Source organism: Nelumbo nucifera, chromosome 1 (genome assembly GCF_055504915.1).
Source record: "Nelumbo nucifera cultivar China Antique chromosome 1, China Antique-T2T, whole genome shotgun sequence".
NCBI classification, from domain to species: Eukaryota; Viridiplantae; Streptophyta; class Magnoliopsida; order Proteales; family Nelumbonaceae; genus Nelumbo; species Nelumbo nucifera.
The window spans coordinates 14,830,012-14,852,984 of record NC_142649.1 but is presented as its reverse complement, the minus strand read 5'-3'; the positions used below and the strand labels follow the sequence as shown (position 1 = coordinate 14,852,984).

At 35.2% G+C, this 22,973-nt stretch overlaps 2 protein-coding genes across 9 annotated transcripts in view; one reads left to right on the top strand and one right to left on the bottom strand.

Annotated features, from left to right (window-relative positions):
- Positions 1-3,627: 3,627 nt before the first annotated feature.
- On the top strand, positions 3,628-11,518 carry LOC104611539 (putrescine-binding periplasmic protein-like protein). 3 transcript variants are annotated; one of them, XM_010278627.3, is made up of 8 exons: positions 3,664-4,127; positions 4,283-4,431; positions 6,470-6,718; positions 6,950-7,084; positions 8,616-8,798; positions 9,373-9,534; positions 10,889-11,148; positions 11,219-11,518. In XM_010278627.3, exons 1-8 carry the CDS (start codon positions 3,713-3,715, stop codon positions 11,235-11,237), a joined length of 1,572 nt encoding a protein of 523 aa, XP_010276929.1. In that variant the 5' UTR covers positions 3,664-3,712; the 3' UTR covers positions 11,238-11,518. The 3 variants fall into 3 exon arrangements, with proteins under 3 accessions (XP_010276928.1, XP_010276931.1, XP_010276929.1); XM_010278626.3 differs by having other exon boundaries at positions 3,628-4,127; positions 10,889-11,518; XM_010278629.3 differs by lacking the exons at positions 10,889-11,148; positions 11,219-11,518 and adding an exon at positions 9,796-10,532 and having other exon boundaries at positions 3,662-4,127.
- Positions 11,519-18,047: 6,529 nt separating this feature from the next.
- The window catches only part of LOC104611537 (LRR receptor-like serine/threonine-protein kinase FEI 1), a 39,576-nt gene continuing 34,650 nt past the window's right edge, over positions 18,048-22,973 (bottom strand). For all 6 annotated transcript variants that reach the window (XM_010278621.3, XM_010278624.3, XM_088894254.1 and 3 more), the window contains 3 exons: positions 21,503-21,748; positions 20,933-21,066; positions 18,048-18,716 (listed from right to left, as the gene is read on the bottom strand). In XM_010278621.3, coding sequence (XP_010276923.1) covers positions 18,498-18,716; positions 20,933-21,066; positions 21,503-21,748 — 599 coding nt within the window. In that variant the 3' untranslated portion in view covers positions 18,048-18,497. The remainder of the gene's footprint in view (positions 18,717-20,932; positions 21,067-21,502; positions 21,749-22,973) is intronic.

Sequence of the window (22,973 nt, the reverse complement as noted above, 5' to 3'; positions counted from 1 at the left end):
AATTTTAAGAGTAGAAAATAATGTCAAGGAAAAACCAATCCATGGTATTAAGAACACAATTCAATTATGATGGGGGGGGGTATAGAGGAAGCCAAAGAAAGACCTCCTATCAACTAAACGTGATAAAATTATTTCCATAAAAAGTAGTAAACCAATCCAACACATTACAAGTAGATTTGAATAGAAACTTTAACGCATGATCCATGGAATCAACCCATTTTTCTGAAAATGCATCCATCAATAAACCATTAGAGAAGGAAATATGACAATATCCACTCCTCTTTCACTTGTCATAGTAACCCCATGGTGCAATTGAACTTCAAAAGACATAATGGTACCTAGGGCACCAAAAAACTTATAATCAGGCAGACGACCATTGGAAATACTATCATCAACATCAGTGGAAGCAATAGTTGCTACATTGTTGACTCCTTTTTTCAAAGTACAAAGAAAATATGTTCAATGCACTATATCCCATTTGGATTAAATAGATGCACAACACCATGAAACACGCCTCATAGCCAAGTTTTAAGAAGATAAGTAAAACATGAACCTATAAAACATGTTCATCAAAAAGTCATCTTCCTTTTTCCTAAATGTGTTTAAGACATGATCACATACCTCTTTTCCATTTGCAATGAATAAATGTTCCATGTCATGAAAACTTGTTACATAACCTTCAACATGGTTGTTTCTGATTAGATTACCAATTTAATGGCAAAGCCAACAATTGCATAAGTAAAGAAGTATCGTCGAAGTAGAACCATGGTTTCCTTCATTGAATACCATAAAACACTAGCACGACTTAGAAAAACCAGGAAGAATATATCCAAGCCAAACCATTAACTTTTGATCCTTTGTGACAAGCCCACACAAAAATAATGGGAAGGTCTTCCACCGCTTGTATTGGAAAAGAGTCATATAAAAACATTATCTTCCCTAAACAATAATGAGAAACCTATAATCCAATCTTTCCCTTGCACATCCCTAGCAAACCCCCAAAACAATAGAAAAAAAAGAAGATACGAACAAACTGTGATGTGAGAGAGATACTTGCATAAACAAGAGAGAAACTCTTAGAAGCAAGAGGGAACTATTTTGGATGTTATTTTTGTTTAATCGGAGACATAAAATCACTTTATAGATATTTCATTGTTCACATTCCAGGGTTGAAATTATCGCTATTAATGTTTTAACTTGAAGATTCATAATAGTTGCTAGTGGGAAAATGCAAGCAGATTCCAACTTCCATAAGACATTTTACAAATCAAAATCCCTCATAAAACTTTGTTGAAAATCTACATACATATGTAAATACATAAACACATAATAGCATATAAAACATAATATCTAAAGTTAGTATGCAAGGAGGAAGAAGTTAGACAATTTTAATTTAAAAATTGTTAATAAATTGTTGGGCACAAAATTCAAGCAAGGTTTGGCTGAACATGATGGTTGTTCAATAGGCTGTGGAACCAATGATAAGGTTCCATGCCAGTATTTAAATACATGGGCCCACACCTTTTACAATGGAGCCCATGAATTTATTATTGGCATGAAACCTCATCATTGATTCCACAGCTTGCTGAACGGCCATTGCGTTCAGCTAATCTGAATTCCCAAAATTCATTGTAAGTATGTGGATTAGATAAAGTGACCCCTCTTCCATGAGATCACTTTGTAGAAGTGTTCATAGGTTGGGTTAGGTCAGTTTTAGTCATTTTCTTCAACCGACCCAACCTAGTCGGTTTACTTATTGACTAAACCGAAACCGATCGACCTTGAAGCAAAACCAACACAAACATGAAGGTCAGTTTGGGTTGGTTTAATCGATTTTTATATATATTTTAAACTAAAATATCTATTTATATTTAAGTTTATTTCTTTTTAGTTTTTATGCAAAATCAAAATATATATTTAAATCAATTAATTTTTTTATGCAAAAATGATTTTTTTGTCAATATATATTTAAATTTATACAAAACTGAATTAAATATTATACCATTGTATTATATTTGTATTGGTTTTATGTTTTCAGTTTTTGTCATAAATAACCATTTTTTTCAAAGTTCAAACAAAGCACAAATAAAATAATTCAACATTTAACATATATGGTAGGGACTAATTAATAATTACTTAAACATGTAGAATCAGTTCAGTTCGATTTGGTACCAAACCGAGTTGTTGGTTTATTTTCTCATGCAAATTGAAACCGACCAATGGTTTTGAAAAATCGACCAACTCGGGTTGAGTCGGGCCGGTTTGGTCAGTTTGACATTTAATGTAAACACCCCTATCACTTTGCCTGTTTGGAAAAAAGGCCTAGGCTGTTTTGGGAGCCTTTACACATGACACCTTAGTTAATCGATGCCATTTAGTGTAGGCTTCTAAAACAACCTAGACTATTTTTTGCAAATAGCAAAAGTTTTTCCCTCTTTCATATGAAACTCATATAACTCTCTCTCTCTCTCTCTCTCTCTTGTTTTTGTAACTTTTTTTCTCAGCAATCAAACATTTAATTTGTAGGAAAATAGAAAAGGAAAAGGAAAATATTGAAAGCGAAAACAAAGGGGACCGTGATTGTAGAAAATGCATCTATTTGGCATCGATGCCGTCGCTCCGAAAAATGGCGACACATCAGCACCACATCAGAAAAAACAGTGCTCCAAGCCATGCATTGAAAATTAAGAAGGCGTGGCTTGGAGCAACACCGAATTTGGCATTTCCTAGAGCTGCAACTAATTGCTACCAATAGGGACATGAGGTGGCAGTGGATAATGGGTACCAATGCTGAAAAAGTTTCCTAGAGCATTAGTACCAAACAGAAAACGTTGTTGCTCCAGGAAACGTCATACCTGGCAGCAACGTTTCCAAACAAAAAAAAAAGACACCACTTTCTAAAAAAAGTGGTACTTCCAACCCACACATCAGTAGCACCATTTTCTAGAGGTGTAAATCAGGCCGTGCTACGGGCACAATGGCATGCGAGCTGTGCCAGGCCCAACACAATCATGTGGGTCGTGCTGGGCTTGGGGTTTTAGGTCCGTGGGCTGGGCCGATATGACATGACCATGTGGGCCATGCCGCCTGTGGCCCGTGTGCCGGCCCAACCCGACACATATGTATTATTTATATTATATATATAATATTTATATATTTTATATATTTATATATAATATAAATTATAATTATATAATAATATAGTATATAATATTTTAATAAAATAAATAATTGTTTTCAATTTTATTATACTAATTTATTTAATTATGGGTAAATTTCTTACTACCCTTATGATTTAGCTAATTGACTAACTGTATCCTTATTGTTTGAAAATTGATTGATGCTACCCCTACTATTTTTGACAATTAACTAACTTTACTCTTACCATTAATATCCGTTAATATTCTGTCAAAACCCATATACATGCGATATCACGTGAAGTTTAAAATTCTTTTAAAACCCAATATTACCCTTCCCTCGTCCCCTTCTTCCTTCCCGTAGCGGCAAACTGAACTGGGATAACCCCATCTACCTTCGGCCCCTTGTCGCGCTTGCAACTTTTGCTCGTTCTTTCACCTCTCCAACCTGGCCCAAAGCTTGGCCCACGGACCAGCCCGACCCGCGGCATGGCACTGCCCGTTTTTATTCGCAGCATCGATCAAACATATACAATATATCCCGTTGTCTTTCCTCTCGCTCTCGGGCAATAACAATGGCACTGCTGCCGTTAGCCCCACTGTCTCAGCCACTCTTACTCTCCCATTTCCTAAATCCTAATCCTCAGTCTCCTTTCCTCCACAATTCGACAACTCTGAGCCTATATAGGAGGAAATTAAGAATCTATCCGCTGGTTTTTGCCTTCTCCGGAGGCCGAAACCTAACGCCACCGTCGTCGCAGGGACCTTTTTCAGGGGTTTCTCTGTCATCCAAGGAAACCACAAAACTTTATCCTGGATTGTTTCACCTCGCTGCCTCTGCCATACTATTTATTGGCTTTGCTGCCCGGGCCTGCACGGCCGTCGCCGCCCCGGTTCCCGTCGTTCCCACTCCCATATCTCAGAAAATACTGGAGCAGAGGATCGAAGAAAGAGATGGGGGAGGTTACCCCTCGGTCGATCCGAATGCAGGTTCTGTTTCTTGTCATCCTTCTTTTATGTTCGCTAACCATTTTCCATTTTTAATTTCTGGGTTTAGGAGGGAAAGACAAACAGTTATAGCAATCTCTCTCTCTGGATTTATTGAAAAAGTTCTGATCTTCCGATCGGGCTTGTTTGGTAAACAGTAAACACAGGCAAATCTGATATTCTGGAAACCGTAGAAGATGAAGAGTTGAAAGCTGCACTAGAAAGCTGGAAGTCTAAAACATACGCTTTGACTGTACCTCTAAGAATTGTTTCTCTCCGTGGCTCATTACCGCCTTCTTGGATTAAGGTCCAGTACACATTTTGTTTGACACGCTTTCTTTCTCTTCTTAATTTTTGTAAACTCTTTCCCCTTATTTGCATATTCTTGCAATGGAATTTCCAAGTTATAAAACAGTGAGGTTCTTATGAAAGTGATTCATCTATCTTGTGGAAATTGTGTGGATTTACTATTCGTAAAGCTGAAACTATGGGATTTAAGTCTCAGATCCAGCATGTACCGGAAGATGCAATGGCCACTAGACCGTGTGTATTTGTTGCTAGTTTTTTTTTTTTTTTTTTTGATTATGGTATTAGTTTGCCCCATGCTCTTAGTCTTGGTCCCAACATGATGAAGGGTGAACTTTTCTCCTCTACAATGATGAACCTCTCTTGTTTTCTACCATCTAACCTTCTGGTGTCCAATTTGCATTTGGATTTTCAGTATTCTATTATTTTAAGAAAAAGAATGCCCACTTTGTGGGTTGAAAGTTATTTTATTTTCATTCTATAACAGAGCGAAGATTTTGAGAAAATGTACAAATATGAAAAGCTTTACATGGATAAGCATATTTCACTAGTAAGAATTCTTTATGAATGTAGGATTTCTCGAAGTTAACTGCTATAAGGTTAACATTTAACCCAAGGCAATAAGTTAATATTTGATACTGATCCCAGATTTTCCAATAACATTTGTTAATCTCCAAACTACCTGTAAGACAATAGATATTGCCATGGCATGGCACTAGAGCATTACGATTCCAGAGCACTCAGCTTCTAGGACTCACAATACTTGTCGAACTCCTGGAACAGCGAATCCTGCAGAGGGGTTTGTTGAAATCTAGCCTTGCGACACTCATGCCTAGGCAAAATAGCACTTTGCACGTGAAAGGCATAGAAGCTAAGATCATGCTACGTAATGCAGTGATTTAAAAGGCACGCCTAGGCACACAGACAAGGCGCATTTTAGGGTAGGCACCTCGCCCAGGTCCTAGGCGCAGCCCTTTCAAATGGCACACGCTTGGTGTGCCTGGTGTGCCTCAGCTCAGGCGTGCGCCTTTTGAAACTTTGATGCTTTTTTGCTTTTTTTTTGTGTCTAGCTGCTGGTAGACCTAACGTGGACTTGTTTGGGCTTGCCTCGAGGGGCGTGGTACAAAGGTGGCTTGTAGAATCAGGAATGTAATATGTTTTACATCACATTAGCTACTTGAAGTAATGCAATTGAGAAATAAGATATTGTGGGTTTTATATGCTTGAAAATGTTTTACATATTTGATTTTATTTTTAAATTTTCATTTGAATATGCTTTACATGTTATATTTATGTATTTTAATATTAGATAATAGGTTTTTTAAAATATTTATTTTAAAATCATAGTTTATATTTTTATTAATATTATGTTTAATAAATTTTTGATTTTTGCATTTTTTTGAATTTTTTGGCATTTTTTATTTTTTATTTTTGCACCTTGCTTAAAAAGGCGTGTGCCTCAGGCGCAAATTGAGCCATTGTGCCTTTTTTGCGCCTTGCACTTTCAAAACATTGACGTGATGGAATCATGGAGGGGGAAAACTACATAGGTTACTACCCGGTCCCCTCTGGACATGTGTCTTCACCTGAGGAGGCATAGGATCTGCAGTTGTAACTAATAGTCTCCTTAGAATATTCTGGAATGTCGAGAGGCCATGCATGTCTGCATGGCCAGCCTTCCCTATAAATAGGGAATTTGGTCCTCTTGGGAGGAACCTTTTCTAAAGACATTATTACTTGATATTCTGTAATTCTTTCCACCGACATATCTTCTTCGGCCTCTGTACCCAATTTTGAGAACCCACAGATCAACCTTACCCAATTGGCTTACGCTACTACAATGGCAGGAAATGTAGTTAGACCTACAACAATGTACGAGTCCCTTAACAACACATTAGGACTGACACATTTGGAATCAGATAAGGCTACAACCCATAGTTCATTGACTACTCATTATTTCTGGGTTAAAATCCCTCTATTTCTTTCTTCAGTAAAACCCTTTTTTATGCATTGTTTCCTCATCGTTTTCGTGAATATAGGATTTTATGCAAGTACAAGGAAGGAGATTGAAGTTACGTTCAGAGTTCCGTGGAAGTCTTGGGGACATATTCTCCGACCTAAATAAAGATTTTAGTAAAACCAGTCTGGATCCTAGATCTTCTATGGCAGCTGATATTGTTACTGTTGGTGACTCCTGGCTCAGTTTGGCCATTAAGAAGGGTATAATTGAACCAATGGAAGATGTAGAAAGCCAAGATTGGTTTAAAGGCTTAAGTGATAAATGGAAGGTCAGAATTCCTGTTCATGTCAAATACATTATACATTGCTTACTGAACATTCTCTCTCTCTCTCTCTCTCTCACACACACACACACACAAGAAAAGAAATAAAAAGGGAAAAAAGAATTCAGGATGTCGTTATTTGTAAAAAGTAATTAGATAAGGAACAAAGAGAAGAAAACAAGCAGAAGTAGAAAGAAGTGGAATATTACAATTTTACGTTCATTAAAACTGGTTCAGGCTTATTTATGCAGGAACAGTAATGGAGAGTTGGACTCTAATGGGAAAATTTGGGGTGCTCCTTATCGGTGGGGAAGCATTGTGATAGCATACAAGAAAAGCAAATTTCAAAAACATAACCTGTCTCCAATAGAGGTAATTGCCTCTAAATCTATCTTTTTTTCTTTTTCTTTTTGACTTAAAATTCAAGATAGGGAATGCCTTCCAATCTATTTAAGGTATGGACCATGTGGTAGCAAGTAGCAACTAATTATTTACTTACCAAAAGTGGACAAATTTCTGGTTTTTGATTTTTCTTCTTTGCCTTCTCTTTTACTTCCTTCCTATTTTTTTATAAATTATATTTTTCTTTGTTAGACATGTATATTTTCATTGAGAAGCTGTTACCTTACTACCCAATGAAGTGGACAAATAATATTAATCCCAGTTGCCTTGTTTAGAGAAAAAGAGATCAAGAGGTACTTATCATAGGGTCCACTAGAATACTTAGGTTTTCTTTTCTTTTTCTCATAAAAGTTTCTTGTAGAGAGGTTGCTTAGTTAGCAAGCTGGTGTTCCTCTCTAAAGAGATTGTATCTGTCTTTCTAAAGTAGTGAACAGAGAATATTTTTATTCGTTTTTACAATTTGGGTTCTTCTTGAGGAGCTATTCTTTTTACAGTTGAGGACTTTACTGTCCTTTTATCTTTAACTAGTTAAGTTTTAACCCCTGCCCTCTCTTTCTCTCCACTTTTTTTTTTCTTTCCATTTTAGTAAGGCTTCCAGTAAAGTTGTAACAATCACAACCAAATAGCTTGCCCAACACTATGCAGATTCAAGTTATAACTCTATTGTCCAAAAGGATTCCTAGAAGTGTCTCTTTGGATATCAGTAAATTCTGGGCACCCAAGAATCCAATCCAAGACCAGGTTTCAATGACAGAGCACGTACATTAATGGATCATTTGCACATTATCAAATATTCTGCTCTTCCTTTCCTTCGAAATGCACCAAAGTACTGTGAATGGGACACATCTCCACATTGTCCTGTCTTTCTTGCTCACCTGGATGCTTGGCTGCAAAGCAAATATCTCTTTTGGTTTTGAAGGATGCCACCTACTTATTCTAAATAGAGCAAAACAGAGGCACTGTCATTGAACCCCTTTCTTAGCTAAGTCATCTGCCATGCTGTTTGCAGATCTTATAACCCAATGTACTTGGATGTTTATTTCTTTGACAGCCACATAAATCTTCTAAAATCATTCCTCACTCACCTCCTCTCCTTTTTTCATCCCACAACTACTTTCGAATCCCCTTCAATAATCAATCTGTCAATTCCCAATTCTTTGGCCTTCTCTAGCCCATAAACTGCTACAAAAGATTCTGCTTTCACTGACTCACCATGCTTGATTAGGCCTGAAAATAAAGCACAAATAATGCCTCCCTCATCCCTAAGAATCCTTCTTTTTAATTGATCTGAAGTAAGCATGCTTCCCGTTTCAAGGTTTTCACCTTCTGTCAATACCATGGTTTAGCAATACATGACTTGGTTCACATTCTGAATTTTCTATCCCCATTTCACAATTTAGAAATGGATAATTGCAAATATAGGTTCTGTATAACCAAGATTAAGTTGTAAACTTGTCATGTTGTTTGTAGTATTCTGGGAATATATAAATCACAATTGCAGGACTGGGGGGATTTGTGGAGACCAGATCTTGCTGGGAAGATTTCAATGGTAGATTCTCCTAGAGAGGTTGTTGGTGCAGTTCTAAAGTACATGGGGGCTTCCTATAATACAAAGGATTTTGACTCAGAAGTTCCTGGTGGGAGGAATGCTGTCATGCAGAATCTGGCATTGCTTCAAAAACAGGTACGATAAACATGATTTTTAGATTGTTGCTTGTTATGGTCTTGGTGCAATGGTTGGGTTGGTCCATTGCGACCTGGGTGACCAGGGTTCAAATCTTGGAAACAGCCTTTCTGTATGTACAGGGGTAAGGCTGCATACATCTGTCCCTCCCCATACCCCGCATTGGTGGGATGCACTGGGGCTGCCCATTTTTGCTTGTTATGGTCAGATTATTAAGTGTGGAAATCGCATTAACAGGACAATATGGACCCAACATTTGACTATTATGCACAAAGTGGCTGCTCTCACACACCAAGCAATGACCCCTAAGGAGTAAGAATAGCAAAAGAAAACGAGAAAGGAATATAATTTCATATATAGAACAAGAGTAGGAAAAGTCTGCTTATGTCAGGATTTTCTGATTGGTTCTATATTGGACATGGCTTATCCAAGGAATGGCTTTATAATTGCATAAATATGCATGTAAACCCATTCTGTAGTATATTATCAACAGTTACCTTTATGTCTGCCAAATGCATCAGATTTGCATTTGTTAATATAAGGATAGCATGTTTACCGAGTTGTCCTTCTGCAGGTTCGTCTATTTGACAGTGTGCACTACTTAAAAGCATTTGGAGTGGGAGATGTCTGGGTTGCTGTTGGTTGGAGCAGTGATGTCCTCCCTGCTGCCAAGAGAATGTCAAATATTGCAATTGTTGTTCCCAAGTCAGGCGCTAGTTTGTGGGCAGATTTATGGGTATGTCCTGAACTCTTATTAATCATCTCTTAAGTTATTGATAAAAAATTTACTGATCCAAAAAAAGTTATTGATAAAAATTAATTATGTTTTAAGTTTTGACCCTTTTGGGTAGTTATATGTCCTTGAATCTTCCACCATATTCCCAATCCCCAGAAAGAGTGGGGGAAGAAAAGAAGTTCCTTAAGAAAGTCTGAATTATCTGTTAAATAGAAACGTTGGATATTCAAGCAAAAATCTATTGTATATCTTTACGTGCAGATGGGTGAGAGTCGTGAGACAAATTTCACTCAATCGGTTCATCTTGATAATCAACCCATTGCTGATTATGTAAAATGGTTAGGAAAATGTTGCACTGGAAACAGACCAAGGAGTTACAATCTGCTGATTTGGTAATCATCAAAAAAAAAAAAAACTGCTGATTTGGTCAGTTCTGGCACTGTAAGCAGTTGGGGGAATCCTGGAAAATCGGGGATTGGAGGTGTCTTTAGGGATGAGAATGGGCTTGTCTCTGCCTTGTTCTCCGGCCCATTTGGAGTGGGTGACTCTCTCAGGGCTGAAATACTTGCAGTTTTGGAAGGAGGTTCAAAGAGCCAAGGATGAATATAAGAAAACTCTTCATTGAAGGGGATTCAGAGGTGGTGGTAGGGTGGCTGAATAAAGAAAATAGCAGTTTATGGATGTACAGTAATGAGAGGAGGAAGTTTAGGTGGCTGGTTCAGGAGATGGAAGTTAAGGTCAGCTAACTCCTTTGTGGATGGATTAGCTAAGCAAGGAGTTGTGAGGGAATCAATGTTTTGGGCACAAGTGCAATTTTTCTTTTCGTTCTTGGGAGTGTTTTCTCCCTTCGGAAGATAAGAAAGTTTATCTTCCTCTGTAATTCTTTTGTGATTAAGTAATGAAATGTTGTTATTGATCAAAAAAAAAAAAAAAAAAAACTACTGCATGTGGGCAAATTTGTAGCCCAAATATGGTTCTGTTCCACTTAGCAATTACCAAAAAAATGAGCTTCTGTTCCATCATGTATTTATCATTAACAAAAGTGATGGTTCTGTTCCATTGTTATTGTGCCACTAACTAGTGATACACTAGGTTTTTTCCAATTGTTGAATTTGTTGCTGTGAGATTCTTTCATGCCCCACATGTAACAAGTTTCAGGTTTTCCTAGTGAGCTTTGTCTGATTCAAAATACAAAGTGCAGTTTGGGAGTGACCTATTAAAGCCAGAATCAAAATGTGTCTAGATGTTGGTACTTGGAACATCATTTCTCCCTTGACAGCGTCGTGCTCCATTGTCTAGTGAGTGAGGTTCTTACTAAAATAACCCAAACACCATAATTTTATACTCTTTGCAGGCAATTCCTTCCGCCTCTAGATTTTCTACAAGTCAAATTGGTGGGCGAATCAGAGGTCCATCTCCGCTAATTCACCAATGGATAGAGTTCTGTTTGCAAGTGGCAAGAGCATTGCCTTTCAAGCAGGAAGTCATCCCAGGGGCATCGCCATCTGCCCTTGAGGACCCTTTGATTGAAGAGTCTCAAGAGTTCACCAAGGGCAAGCCAAAGCTTGATTCAGACCTCGTTGCTGGAGTACCACCACCTGAAATCTTAGCCAGGTGTGAATTCCTGGAGCCATTATCTGATGCTATTTTGAGGGATTACCAATTGTTAATTGATGCTATGCAGAAACCTGGTTATGGCGTAATTAATTTCATGCAGCATTATATTTCAACAATAGCCAAGACTTTGGGGCTAAAACAACAGTGATGAGTAAAACTAAATTTGAATGCATGTCTGATACATGAGTATGTTGAAGTTCTGCCTGAACATGAACGAGTTTTTAGAGAATCTGGCAAATGTTGTGAAGAGGTTCTTGGCAATTTGAATATGATTCATGTTTAGAAATTGACCGAGATGTTTGGGTGTCCGTCATAAGATGTCATGTATAGAATTTAAAATTAATTCTATTAAACGTTATTTATCTTACTTGTGAAAGTCCTACCTTTTCTGTATTTTTAGAGAAATCTTTCAGGTCATTTTTTTATAGCCTGGCGTTTCTGAATGGTTTGAGAATAATCTTGAGAACTATTAGTTAACATGTTCCAGTAATTTGTAATTTAACAAATGCAGGCCGCCAGGCCCTAACCTCACGGCACAATGTTTGAAAATGTCATGTTGAATTTTCAGATCAAGGTTCAAAATATTGTTATCACAAAGTATATCAGTAGTTGGATATATATGAATATGGTGGTATATATATATATATATATATATATATATATATATATATATATATATATATGTATTTTTTTTTGTCTGGATGCGCTTTGATATATTAATAAAATTTTCATAAACATGGTTTTCAAAACTGGCTTGGATCGGGTGGTCGGACCAGAAAACTTGAAAACTGGTCAGGTAATCGGTTCTGTTTTACCCTAAAACTGCTTTTAGCCAAAAACTGTTTATTTGGTCAGTAACCCACTGATTTGGGCGGCTGGACCATTGAACTATTGCCCTGGACAATGGTTTTTGATTTTTTTTTTAATTTAGAATGAGCTGTCTGTTTGAACCGGATGGTCGGACTCCTGGGACCTGGGAACCGGTCCCCACGGTTTCTTGTCCAGTTCGATTTTAAAAATCTTGGAAATAACGACAACATGGTCCAAATATAATTATATCCTCCCAGTCAAATACGTGGCCTTCTCAAATGCCTTCCCGTTCAAAGGCATGGTCATACAAAATTGCGGCAAGCCATAGTCACTCCCTAGTACGACACTTGCAGCAACTCACGTATTTGAATTTCAGGAATGCAAAACCCCTCACATAATCAGTTACCCGGCCACTGAACGAAAATGTAGGAAGCGGAGATGTTATTGGGTTGGTAGGAAGAGGAGACATAAGGAATGCAAAACCCCATTTGGACTGCATCCACCACCCACTGTTTTCAAACTCTGCACCTCTGTTTTCAAACACCAGTAAAAGAAAAGTTTCAGCAAAACGGGATAAGAGATTGACTGCAAATCTAAAACGGGAGAAGAGTTCAATACAGGAGTTGCTTCAAACTGCATTTCATTCTCTGTTTAGTTTCCGATTAGATGTTTGTTTGTGTTTAGAATAGATCGCCGACCACCGGCGATCATTTTTTTCCTGGCCGCCAGTGTTCGTAGGTTCATATTATACTAGTCGCGAATTGCTACTCAAGAGCATTCATAGGTGGCTGTTATCACCACCTATTCTGTTTTTTTTTTTTCTTATTCCCTAATTTGGCCTCTCGAAGGCCCCTGCATCTATATTTTTCGTTTTTGGGTTTCTGTCGAGCGAAACTTTGTTTATATGCGGGTAAAGATGGTGATGGAATCTGGATCGGGTCGGGTCTGGTACGCCTAGATTAAATTGGTTTATATTGCTCCTGTTTTTTATTCGGTTTATATTGCTTTTGGTTCGGTTTTAATTGATTCATATTCCCAAGACACCCAAATATTATTATACCTAACAATAATTACTTATAATTAATGTTTGCTGATCCAAATATTATTAAAAAATTGTAAGTACCAAAATAGTAATGTTTACTGACCCAAATATTAATGTTTTTACCTACATTAATTAACAACGATAATTAATTACTGACAATAATTAATTACTGGTAATAATTAATTATTGATAACAATAGTAATGTAGCTAAAGGCTATGTCATCAATTACGTTTATTTCATGACAGTGGCTAAATGTACTTATGTATCTATGATTTTGTGGCTAAAAATATACACATACGTAGCTACAGTTTTATACTATCCGTAGCTAAAGTTGAATCTGAAATTTGAACCCATCGCTATGGTTCCTATAAAGCCGTGGCTAAATCCTGAATTTTGTCCCATATTGAATACAAACACACTTATTTCTTTCATAGTTATAAGCTGGAACATGAAATTTATAAGAAATGATTATATTATTAAAACAAAAAATTATATCTCATGTACTTTTGTATAAATCCATGTGTTCAAAATCTATTACAAATTCAAATAGCTTTAATTCATTAAATTCAATATAAAAACTTAATTGACAGGTAAAATTTGATAAAGTTTGTCTCCATTAGCACATGTAAATTATCTCCTTGAATGTTCAACACTTCAATAAAGAAAAGAACAAAATTACTTAATAATTATTACTTCATTAATTAAATAAAGTATTTAATTACAACAAATTAATTACTTAATAATAATATTATTATTATTATTATTACTCTTACTATTATGATTGTAATCTTATAATTATTTCTGATTTTATAATTAGTATAATATTAAAAATATTTTAATAATACTGATTATTATTAAAAAATTGTAAGCAGCAAAATTTAGTTACTTAAAATTAATTGCTGAAAATACTGATATCAGTAATAATAATGATATTATTATTATAGATTAATAATTATAATGATATTTACCTTATAAGTAGAAAAAAATTGATAAAAATAGGTAAATATCATTAATTGCTTTTAATAATATAATTTTGCTACTTATAATATAATGATAATAATTACTTATAATCAATTACCAATAATAGTTAAATATCCTTAATTAATAACGATTTTAATAATGATAATTATTGTTTCAGATATATCCATTTAATATTTATATTAATTCAAAATAATTATTACATAAATATATAAGTAATGTTAATTATTAATATTATTATTATCAATAATTATAATTAATAATATTATTATTTTCCATTAATTATTTGATGTAGTGATAGTTAATTTATTAAACTTTTAATTATTCAACATTGTTAACTTAATTAATTATAAATGAAATTATTATTTCTTTATTTAAAAAAATAATATTTATAATAAATTTATTACTTATAAATATTGACACTAAATTTCTATTATAAATAATTAAAAAATTTGAAATAATTCAGATTAAATCAAATGATTACTTGCTGAAAATTACTAAATTAAGTAAATAATAATAACAATCGGTTATTTATAAAAATAGTTAATAATAATAATAATAATAATAATAATAATAATAATAATAATAATAATAATAATAATAATAATAATAATAATAATAATAATAATAATAATAATAATAATAATAATAATAATAATAATAATAAATGGTTAAATTAAAGTAATAAATGGTTCAAGTTGAATTTAATGACCCGTATAATTTTATGGGTTTGACATATAAGAGTCAATTTATGTGGACCTGAGTGTCTTAAAAATGGCAATTTATAAACAGTAATAAAAATGGTAAAAAAAATCATTAATATTTATTCATATATATTATATTATATTATATTATATATATATATATATATATAGGGGATTATGGCAGTGGGGATGGCTCCCCCTCCCCTCCCCCATTGTCGGTAGAAGACCTGAACTCAGAGAGAGCTGACTGTCATGATGAAATACTTTGCAATCAACATGTTGGAACAATTTGGTATCATACGATAGCTTTACCAATAATGCATCAACAACCAACCAATGGTATAAGGCATATCATATAGGCTATAGCTTTTTACAAGTTACTACATGTACAAAACCATTAATATATTATTTATTTAACTTAAATTATTAATAATTTTAGAAATATATAATTGATCTAAAAATACACTAGATCCATGAGAACGTAGAAGATCCAGAAATCCAATAGTTCAAGACATAAACCATGTGCAATTATTATATTTTAATTATTAAATTAGTTAGTTTATGTATTATTATTTTTACTTCTATATATTACCAAATTAAAAAAAATAAGTCAAATTAATCTTAAATTTTTAATATGATAGCAAATGGCTACATAACTTCTTAAAGCCTTATTAATGTCAATTAAGTTAATATTTGTAAATATTAACTGTATTTTTGTAAATAATAAATATGTTTTTATTTATTTGAAAATAAAACTATTAATCATATTTTACGGAAATATATACTCTAAGTTTAAAAACTATATTAGATCCACACCCACTAGAATTTCTAAAATGCATATCATATCACATGCATGTCATAAATTGAAAAAAAAAAAATATTTGCAATAAATTGCTCATAAATTAATGGAAAAATTCATGGATTTACTAACACAAGAAAAGACATCATAGATCCAATAATAAATCAATATATTCTTGTACGGTTGTATTTCAAACATTTAAACATGTAGATATATTGAAAGATTAAGGATCCATTTCGTTTGCTATCGGAATCAAAATCCCCTAGAATCAAAATTGCCTATTCCCCACCAGTTTGATTTATATGGGAATTAGAATCAAATTTCCAATTGATTGTTTGGTTCATTTGGAAGTCAAAATCAGAATCAACCAAGATTTCCCATGTTGCCCTTGAACTGTAGTGGTTTACCTCACCGCACCGGTAGTAGAAGAGAAGGTCTTTCATTGAAAATGGGCTCAAGGTCACTTATATCAACCAAAAAAGTTAGAAATGAAAAAAGAGAATAACTGACAACAAAAACAGTGGTTTCAAATGTTGTGATGATATACGGTTTTTGGGGGTTTTAATTACTTGTCTTTTTTATTTTTTTATTTTTGCCTGGCTGGAATGAGATTCTCATTACAGGGGAAGGCCAAAATGGGAATTGGAATCCAATTCCACTTAACCAAATGGCTGAATCCGATTCCAATTCTAGATCTGTATATCCTACAAACCAAAACCCTGAATGAAAAAAAAAATGTATTCTTCTTGATTCGGATGAATTTTCTTCCCTTTTAATGTGAAATCTCAAGTATTTTTACAGATAGAAACTGTCCCACAAGCAACAAAGATGAAGATGGCAAGCTTGAAAGTAAGAAAACATTCATTCAGTCAGTATCTCACCACTGCAACACATCATCATGCCTTGTTTACATAGCACGAGTTTAAATTTTTGAAGTTCTCAAGCTACCTTTGTTGATCTTTAAAGTTGAAGAGAAATTTTGAAGGAGTAATAGTAAACGAGGTACTTAAACTCCTTACATTCCCCTAACAAGTTCAGACCCATGAAAAGACATCCAAGGAGTCTGCGTTTATGGTCAACAGCTTCGGCTGTCAATAGGGATCTCCCTGCATGGCACGTTAGCTCACCGAGCTGTGCATCCTACTGTTCGAAGAAGTCTGCGTGAACAAACGTATCCTAAGGCTGTCGACCATAGGGGCAGGGATCTGCTACCAGCACTGGCCTCGGCAGCCAAACATTGGGAAAGGGAATATCACCCATGTCATTCATGGGGAGATGTTCCTAATATGCATGTTTGAAACGTTTTATTGGTGGTAGATCTGAACTCCGACTATAGATAGTTGAACTTTCCCTGTATATGTATTTAAGGTTCAAAAAATCGTTATATATATATTTTTTTGATAAATAACAGTTTTATTAAAAGATAAAAGAAATCATTTTATATTAGTCCGTATCGACCGACACATATCGTATCGGGTCAGGGCCTGGTTCAGAAGATAGCCGGGACTTAAACCAGCCCCTCTGAACCAAATAAAAAAAAAAGTAAAAGTTATAAAAAAAGGACTGATACTGGCTGGGCCAGTATTGATACTTTGAACCTTGTGTGTATTGTTACTTTATGAGTGAACAAAAAGAGGGAGAAACAGATCCCAACAGGCCACTCCAGCCACATTGAGAACATCTCCCTTGTCATTCGTAGGGAGATAGATGTTCCCAGAATTTGGATCTATTCCTCACAGAGCGCGTCTCATACGAACCTTACAGTATGTATCAACCGTTCATCTAGAACATCTCCCCATGAATTAAGAATTTATAAATACAAAATGTTCCAGGTGCAGGTTGATACATGCTGTGAAATCGGTGTGAAGCACACTGTGAGAAGCAGATCCGAATTCATGATCCCAATAGACTGTCATGGCAAGTTGGGACAGTGTTGTGAGCATTTTGATGGTAGAAGATCGTAACTCAGAAAGAGCTGTAATTGCCAGTTGGGACAATGTTGTGAGTGTTTTGACGTTTTGCTGGTAATGCAACATATCTGAACTCAAAAGAGCTGATCCCGAGGGCTGTTTAAATCCTCTGAAAGAACCGGAGGATGCTGGTTTAATCATGATAAAAACCCATTTAGAGAACTGATGTGGTGAAGGTGTGTATCATGATTGGCCCACTAGTACCGAGTAAAATCGTATCGTAGACTCTGCGATTTTACCTTTCCAAAGGAAACTCCAGCTAATGAGGTCGAAGTTTGAAAAAAATCAAATTAACGTTGTAAAGTGTGAGAGTTTGTCTCATGCAGACTTAACCTTGGTTTAGCCATAGAGGTCAATTTTGGCTAAGATATCTTCAAAATTTATAGCAGAAACTATGGGGGACCAGCTCTGCTAGGCCAAAGAAATTTTCAAGGCCGACAAGTTCCGGTAGATAACGCCAACCGAGAGAAGTCCAGTAACTCGTGTATGCATGCAAAAATCATCTAAAAAATCAGGTTGCACATCAGCAGATAGGCTTCAAGTGCTGCCTTCTAACTTATCCTGTTTATCCCAAGGAAGAGTTGCTCAGAGATTTTACAATGGCAAATCAAAAAGGAACATTCACTGGAGTGGTGGTACACGATCACTATTTCTATCATCCATGTACACATTTAAGTGAATAAATAACAAAGAAATAAGAAAGAAAAGAGAAAAGTTAATAAAGAAGAAATTAAAAGGTGCAAATCTCTCACATGGAAGAACCATGCGTTCATACCTATGTGGGAATGAGGATATGGTATGTAGATGCTACACCCTTGATCTTCCTGCAAAGAAGCTTAGATTCACCCGAGGACAAATGATCTAAGATGATGCATACACTTTGCGATTTTTATAAATCTGCCGAAAAGAATGAATGAATGAAGAACAAAAATCAAGCCACTATTTTGACCACATTTGCAGCTCTCATTGCTCTTCTTCATTCTTGTGAGAAAGCGCAGTTAAGTGGAATAGAAAACAAGCTCACTTTGTTGTTTTCCGAGGTTCAATCTGAGTTGGAATCATAGAAGTCACTTGGGCATGGTGTCATGACCTCGGATTCTAGTATCTGAACCACCCTATGCATGGTTGGACGGTCCTCCGCACTGGATGATACACACTGTATTGCAATTGAGAGCAGAGCATCAAGGCTTTCCACTTGCACCCCCTCACATTGCGGATCGACAATCTCCCTTTGCCTATTCTCCACAACCAGGAAATTCAACTGCAAAGCAATAAAAGTACTGGATTAGAACAAGGATTGAATCAAAGAAAACCAATAAACTTGAAGTAACAATGAATCCATGGGCTTAGGAACTGCAACCTCAAAGGTCTGTCTAGCAGATTTCCTAGACTTTTGGCAATAACCCATGGCACTCTTTTGGGATGCTAAGTGGCACATCTACCACTAAGTTTTTAAGAGTCCTATGGTCAAGATCACCTAATAATCACCTAGAACATCTGCCAGATGCAACCCACAAAGTGGTGGGTAATAAATCATGTTCATGTGTACTACGTGTCAACATTTCCCAAGTAGAATTAATTGTATACAAGAATGAAAGACCAATATTTGAAGTTCATCGTCTTTAGCAAGTCATCCAAGGGCCAAGCTTTTGTTTACAAGTTTTTGTGCTTTTGCTACCTAAAGCACTAGTAGCAAAAATGCACTTCGAAAGCATTCTAGAAAAACAACAATAACAGCAATAGCACAGAAGTATCTTTTTTTCCCCGAAAAGCAACATCTTATTCTTTACAGGACTTGGAAAGAAAATCTCTTATGTTTCTAAATATGCTTTCCACATGGTGTCTTAACAAATGGAAGTTTTTTATCATCTATAGAACAAACACAGTGTAATATCTCTAACAATTGTGCTTTAAATAAATGTCATACATATCCTTTTATCTAGTAGGCCTAAACATAATTATGTTAACATATAGACGTAGGGTACAATTGTACAAAGTATGAATATCAAGGCTGGAACCATTATGGGGAAGACTTATATTAAGATTATCATCATTTTATTTTATTTTTGGTAGAGCTCATGTTCTGATTGATCAAGTGGCAGAACAATTAAGACCTGGGAGGCTGAGACTTGGAATGAAACATTTTACCAATTTACCCTGATAACATTTTCATATCTGATGATACCTGGATATTTATATTTGCTTAGCTTACCTTAGTATTTCCACTTTAATGGTCTGATCCATTCAATCTGGACAGTTGAACCAGTGACCATCACCTGGAAAGAAAACTGGGTCGATCTCCAGTTCGGTTTTTAAAACATTGCTTCCCCCAGTTTTCCTACCAAACTAAAACTTTAAACAATATTTATCTGTACGCCTTCCAACTAAAAACAGCCTTACCAACCAACAAACCCTAACCAATTGAAAATGACAACACACATTCCACCTCCCAAATGCAGCACTACCTTCAACCATTGTCCTTAAAAGCAAAATCACACATCCACATGTAATTTTGATTAAAAGCAACTGATAATTTGAATATAAAATGTCCTAGATAACCTGCCTATTTGGGTGCCCTTGGAATTTGTAATGTAGGGTCCTTTTTAATACAAATTACTGTTAAAAAAGGTGCCAGTGAAGTCAGGAAACATAAAAATACAGAAGGTAATTAATAAAATTACAAAAATGGGCAAGGGCATCCTTGTGGTTTTTGTTTCTCAAAAAGCATGACAGTTCACAAACTTGCTTTTCTGGGATTCCACACAACTCAAGGTTCTTTTAGCATTCAACATAGCACCTCTCGGGTTAATGGAAATAGCAAGCTTGGAGCCCAAAGTAATCCAATTTTTTTATTTACTAAGGTGAATCATGAATGTAATTTTTCAGTAGAGATTTCTAAATCATGGTTAATATGGATTCATCTGGGAATCGATGGCACTAGTAAATAAAAATAAATAACAAATTATGTATATAAGATCAATATAATAGCTTATGAAAAATGAGATAAGCAAGTTTCCATGCTACTTTCCTGATTTTTGCTTAGGCTCTGTTTGTTTGCACTGCAAATCCAAACTTGGTGTACCCAGTTTGGATTTGAAGGCATTTGTTTGTAACAAGGATTTACACTCCTATCTAGGGTAAAATTTTGCAAATTTGGCCTTATATGAACTCATTGGCAGTGCAAATTTTGCATCCCAACATTTACCACCTTCCACATTCATTCTTACCAATAAAAATGGGGACCACATCATTTTACTTCTCTCAAAAAAAGCAAACAAAGCAAAAGTAAACCAGAATTTTCTCTTCTAGGCATTTAAAGTGAACAAGTGGAGCCTTAAGTGCAGTTGTAGCATTCCACCAAGGGAAGCAGATACTGATTAAGTTGCTGATAGGGAATGAAAAGTAATTAAAAAAAGGACATTTGAAGGGTAAATTGCCAAAAAGCATCACTTAAATAAGCATAGGCAAGGGACATACCCATCCCACAATATTAAGGCCTTTCTCAATGAATGATGCATCAGTTGGGCGCTTTCCACTCAATACTTCTAACACCAGAACCCCGAAACTATATACATCAGTTTTTTCTGTTGCTCTACCACTTTGCATGTACTCTGCAGATTGGTCAATGCATTGAAGCTCAGAATAGAAGAATTTTCAACAACAAAGAGAACCATTTGGTCAGTGCATCCACATGTCCAAAATCAACCTCCCTCTTGAGCATGACATGCACATGTTGCTCCTATGTAAGATCCAAGGGATGTCTCAAGATGATACACATGCAGTATTTCCTTTTCCTTTCTATTATTTTTAAAGTACTTTTCAACATATTATTTGGACATCTCCAAAGTCAACCGACAATTAGGAGCATGACCATTATATGAAGTGATTTTTTTTTGTTATATCATAAAATTCAACTTATCAAGAGGTAAGTCCCTTATTCACTGGATGTATGACAACTTCATGGGAGGTAGATCAGCAATGTGAATAAATGACCAAATTGTTTCTCAAAACAAACCTACATTACTGGCTGCATTTCATATAGCATACCTGGAGCCAGATAACCAAATGTCCCAGCAACAATAGTGGTGATATGGGATTCTTCATCCTCCAATAGTTTGGCAAGTCCAAAATCAGATACACGTGCCTCTAAATTGCCATCAAGCAAAATGTTGCTTGCCTTTATATCACGGTGTATAATCCGAGGGGAGCAATCATGATGCAAGTAAGCCAGTCCTTTTGCAGCTCCCATGATAATATTCAGACGTGTATCCCAATCTAGCGGCTCAGATCTTTCTGTAGAATATATTGCACATTATTTACATAAATAAAAGGCTCTAACTAAAAACATTTCTAAATGCATCTTCCTAGAATGCTACACAGGTCTAAGTTAATTAAAAATTATGCTGATAAAGTGAAATCTATTGGAAATCACTAAATACCAATTTGTGCAACTTAAATCAGACTGCAGATCAAATTGCAAACTGTTAGATATCTTCATTGTTCAAATTCCATTAGAAAAACTATCAACAATTTGTTCAATGAATGAAATGGAGAGAATGAATAAGAAATGTCTGGTCTAGTGCTACAGGACATGTAGTTGTGGCCTCCAGCACTCATAACATGCATATGATATTTAGTTAGACAAACAGGATAAGTCTGTGCCTAAACCAAAATTCAGCATGGCACGAAGCACTGTGTTCAAACCTAAGAGTCACAATAGCATTTTCTACCATCATTACATATCTGCAATCATGTTTCGAGCTGGGTTTTGTCCAAGTTGATCTTTGTTGTGGGACCACAATCAATTGTGAGACTCCACCCCATGTGGGTTGTATGTCAAATAATGGGTCTTGGACAATTTACCAGTCATGTAACCAGACCCAAGCTATAATTGGTGAATCATCTATCTAACGACCACATATACAAGTACCAACAAATGAATTCATGGATCATTGTTATGAAAAGTTGATCTAGCCTTACTGATAAGAAAAGTCGGTCTAGACAAGACCACTTGGTAATGGCAGAATAATAGCAGTAAAATGCAAAACAATAGCATTCATGTAACAAACCCCAGATACTTAAGATCACACTTCAATGAACTTTTTTAATAACATAAAAACAGAAAGAACAACAATAATAATAAACATCACTTTAACATGAAAAACAGTAGTAAAATAATATGTTCAGGCAAAGAAATGCCAAACATACAAGGCACAATTAATTAGAAGAGAAGTTTCCATTAGGAAGGTAAAAGAAAAAGAAACAAAGAAACTGAATTAATTTCTAAGTCTATGACTAATCGACTAATGATATCATAAATTGGTACTTAAGATCACACTTCAATGAACTTTTTTAATAACATAAAAACAGAAAGAACAACAATAATAATAAACATCATTTTAACATGAAAAACAGTAGTAAAATAATATGTTCAGGCAAAGAAATGCCAAACATACAAGGCACAATTAATTAGAAGAGAAGTTTCCATTAGGAAGGTAAAAGAAAAAGAAAGAAAGAA

Bases quoted from the DNA above. Each gene is read 5' to 3' on its own strand.
- LOC104611539 (XM_010278626.3), top strand. From the start codon at position 3,713: ATGGCACTGCTGCCGTTAGCCCCACTGTCTCAGCCACTCTTACTCTCC. The intron at 4,128-4,282 runs GTTCTGTTTCTT...TTTGGTAAACAG, and splicing joins CTCGGTCGATCCGAATGCAG to TAAACACAGGCAAATCTGAT. The intron at 7,085-8,615 runs GTAATTGCCTCT...TCACAATTGCAG, and splicing joins ATAACCTGTCTCCAATAGAG to GACTGGGGGGATTTGTGGAG.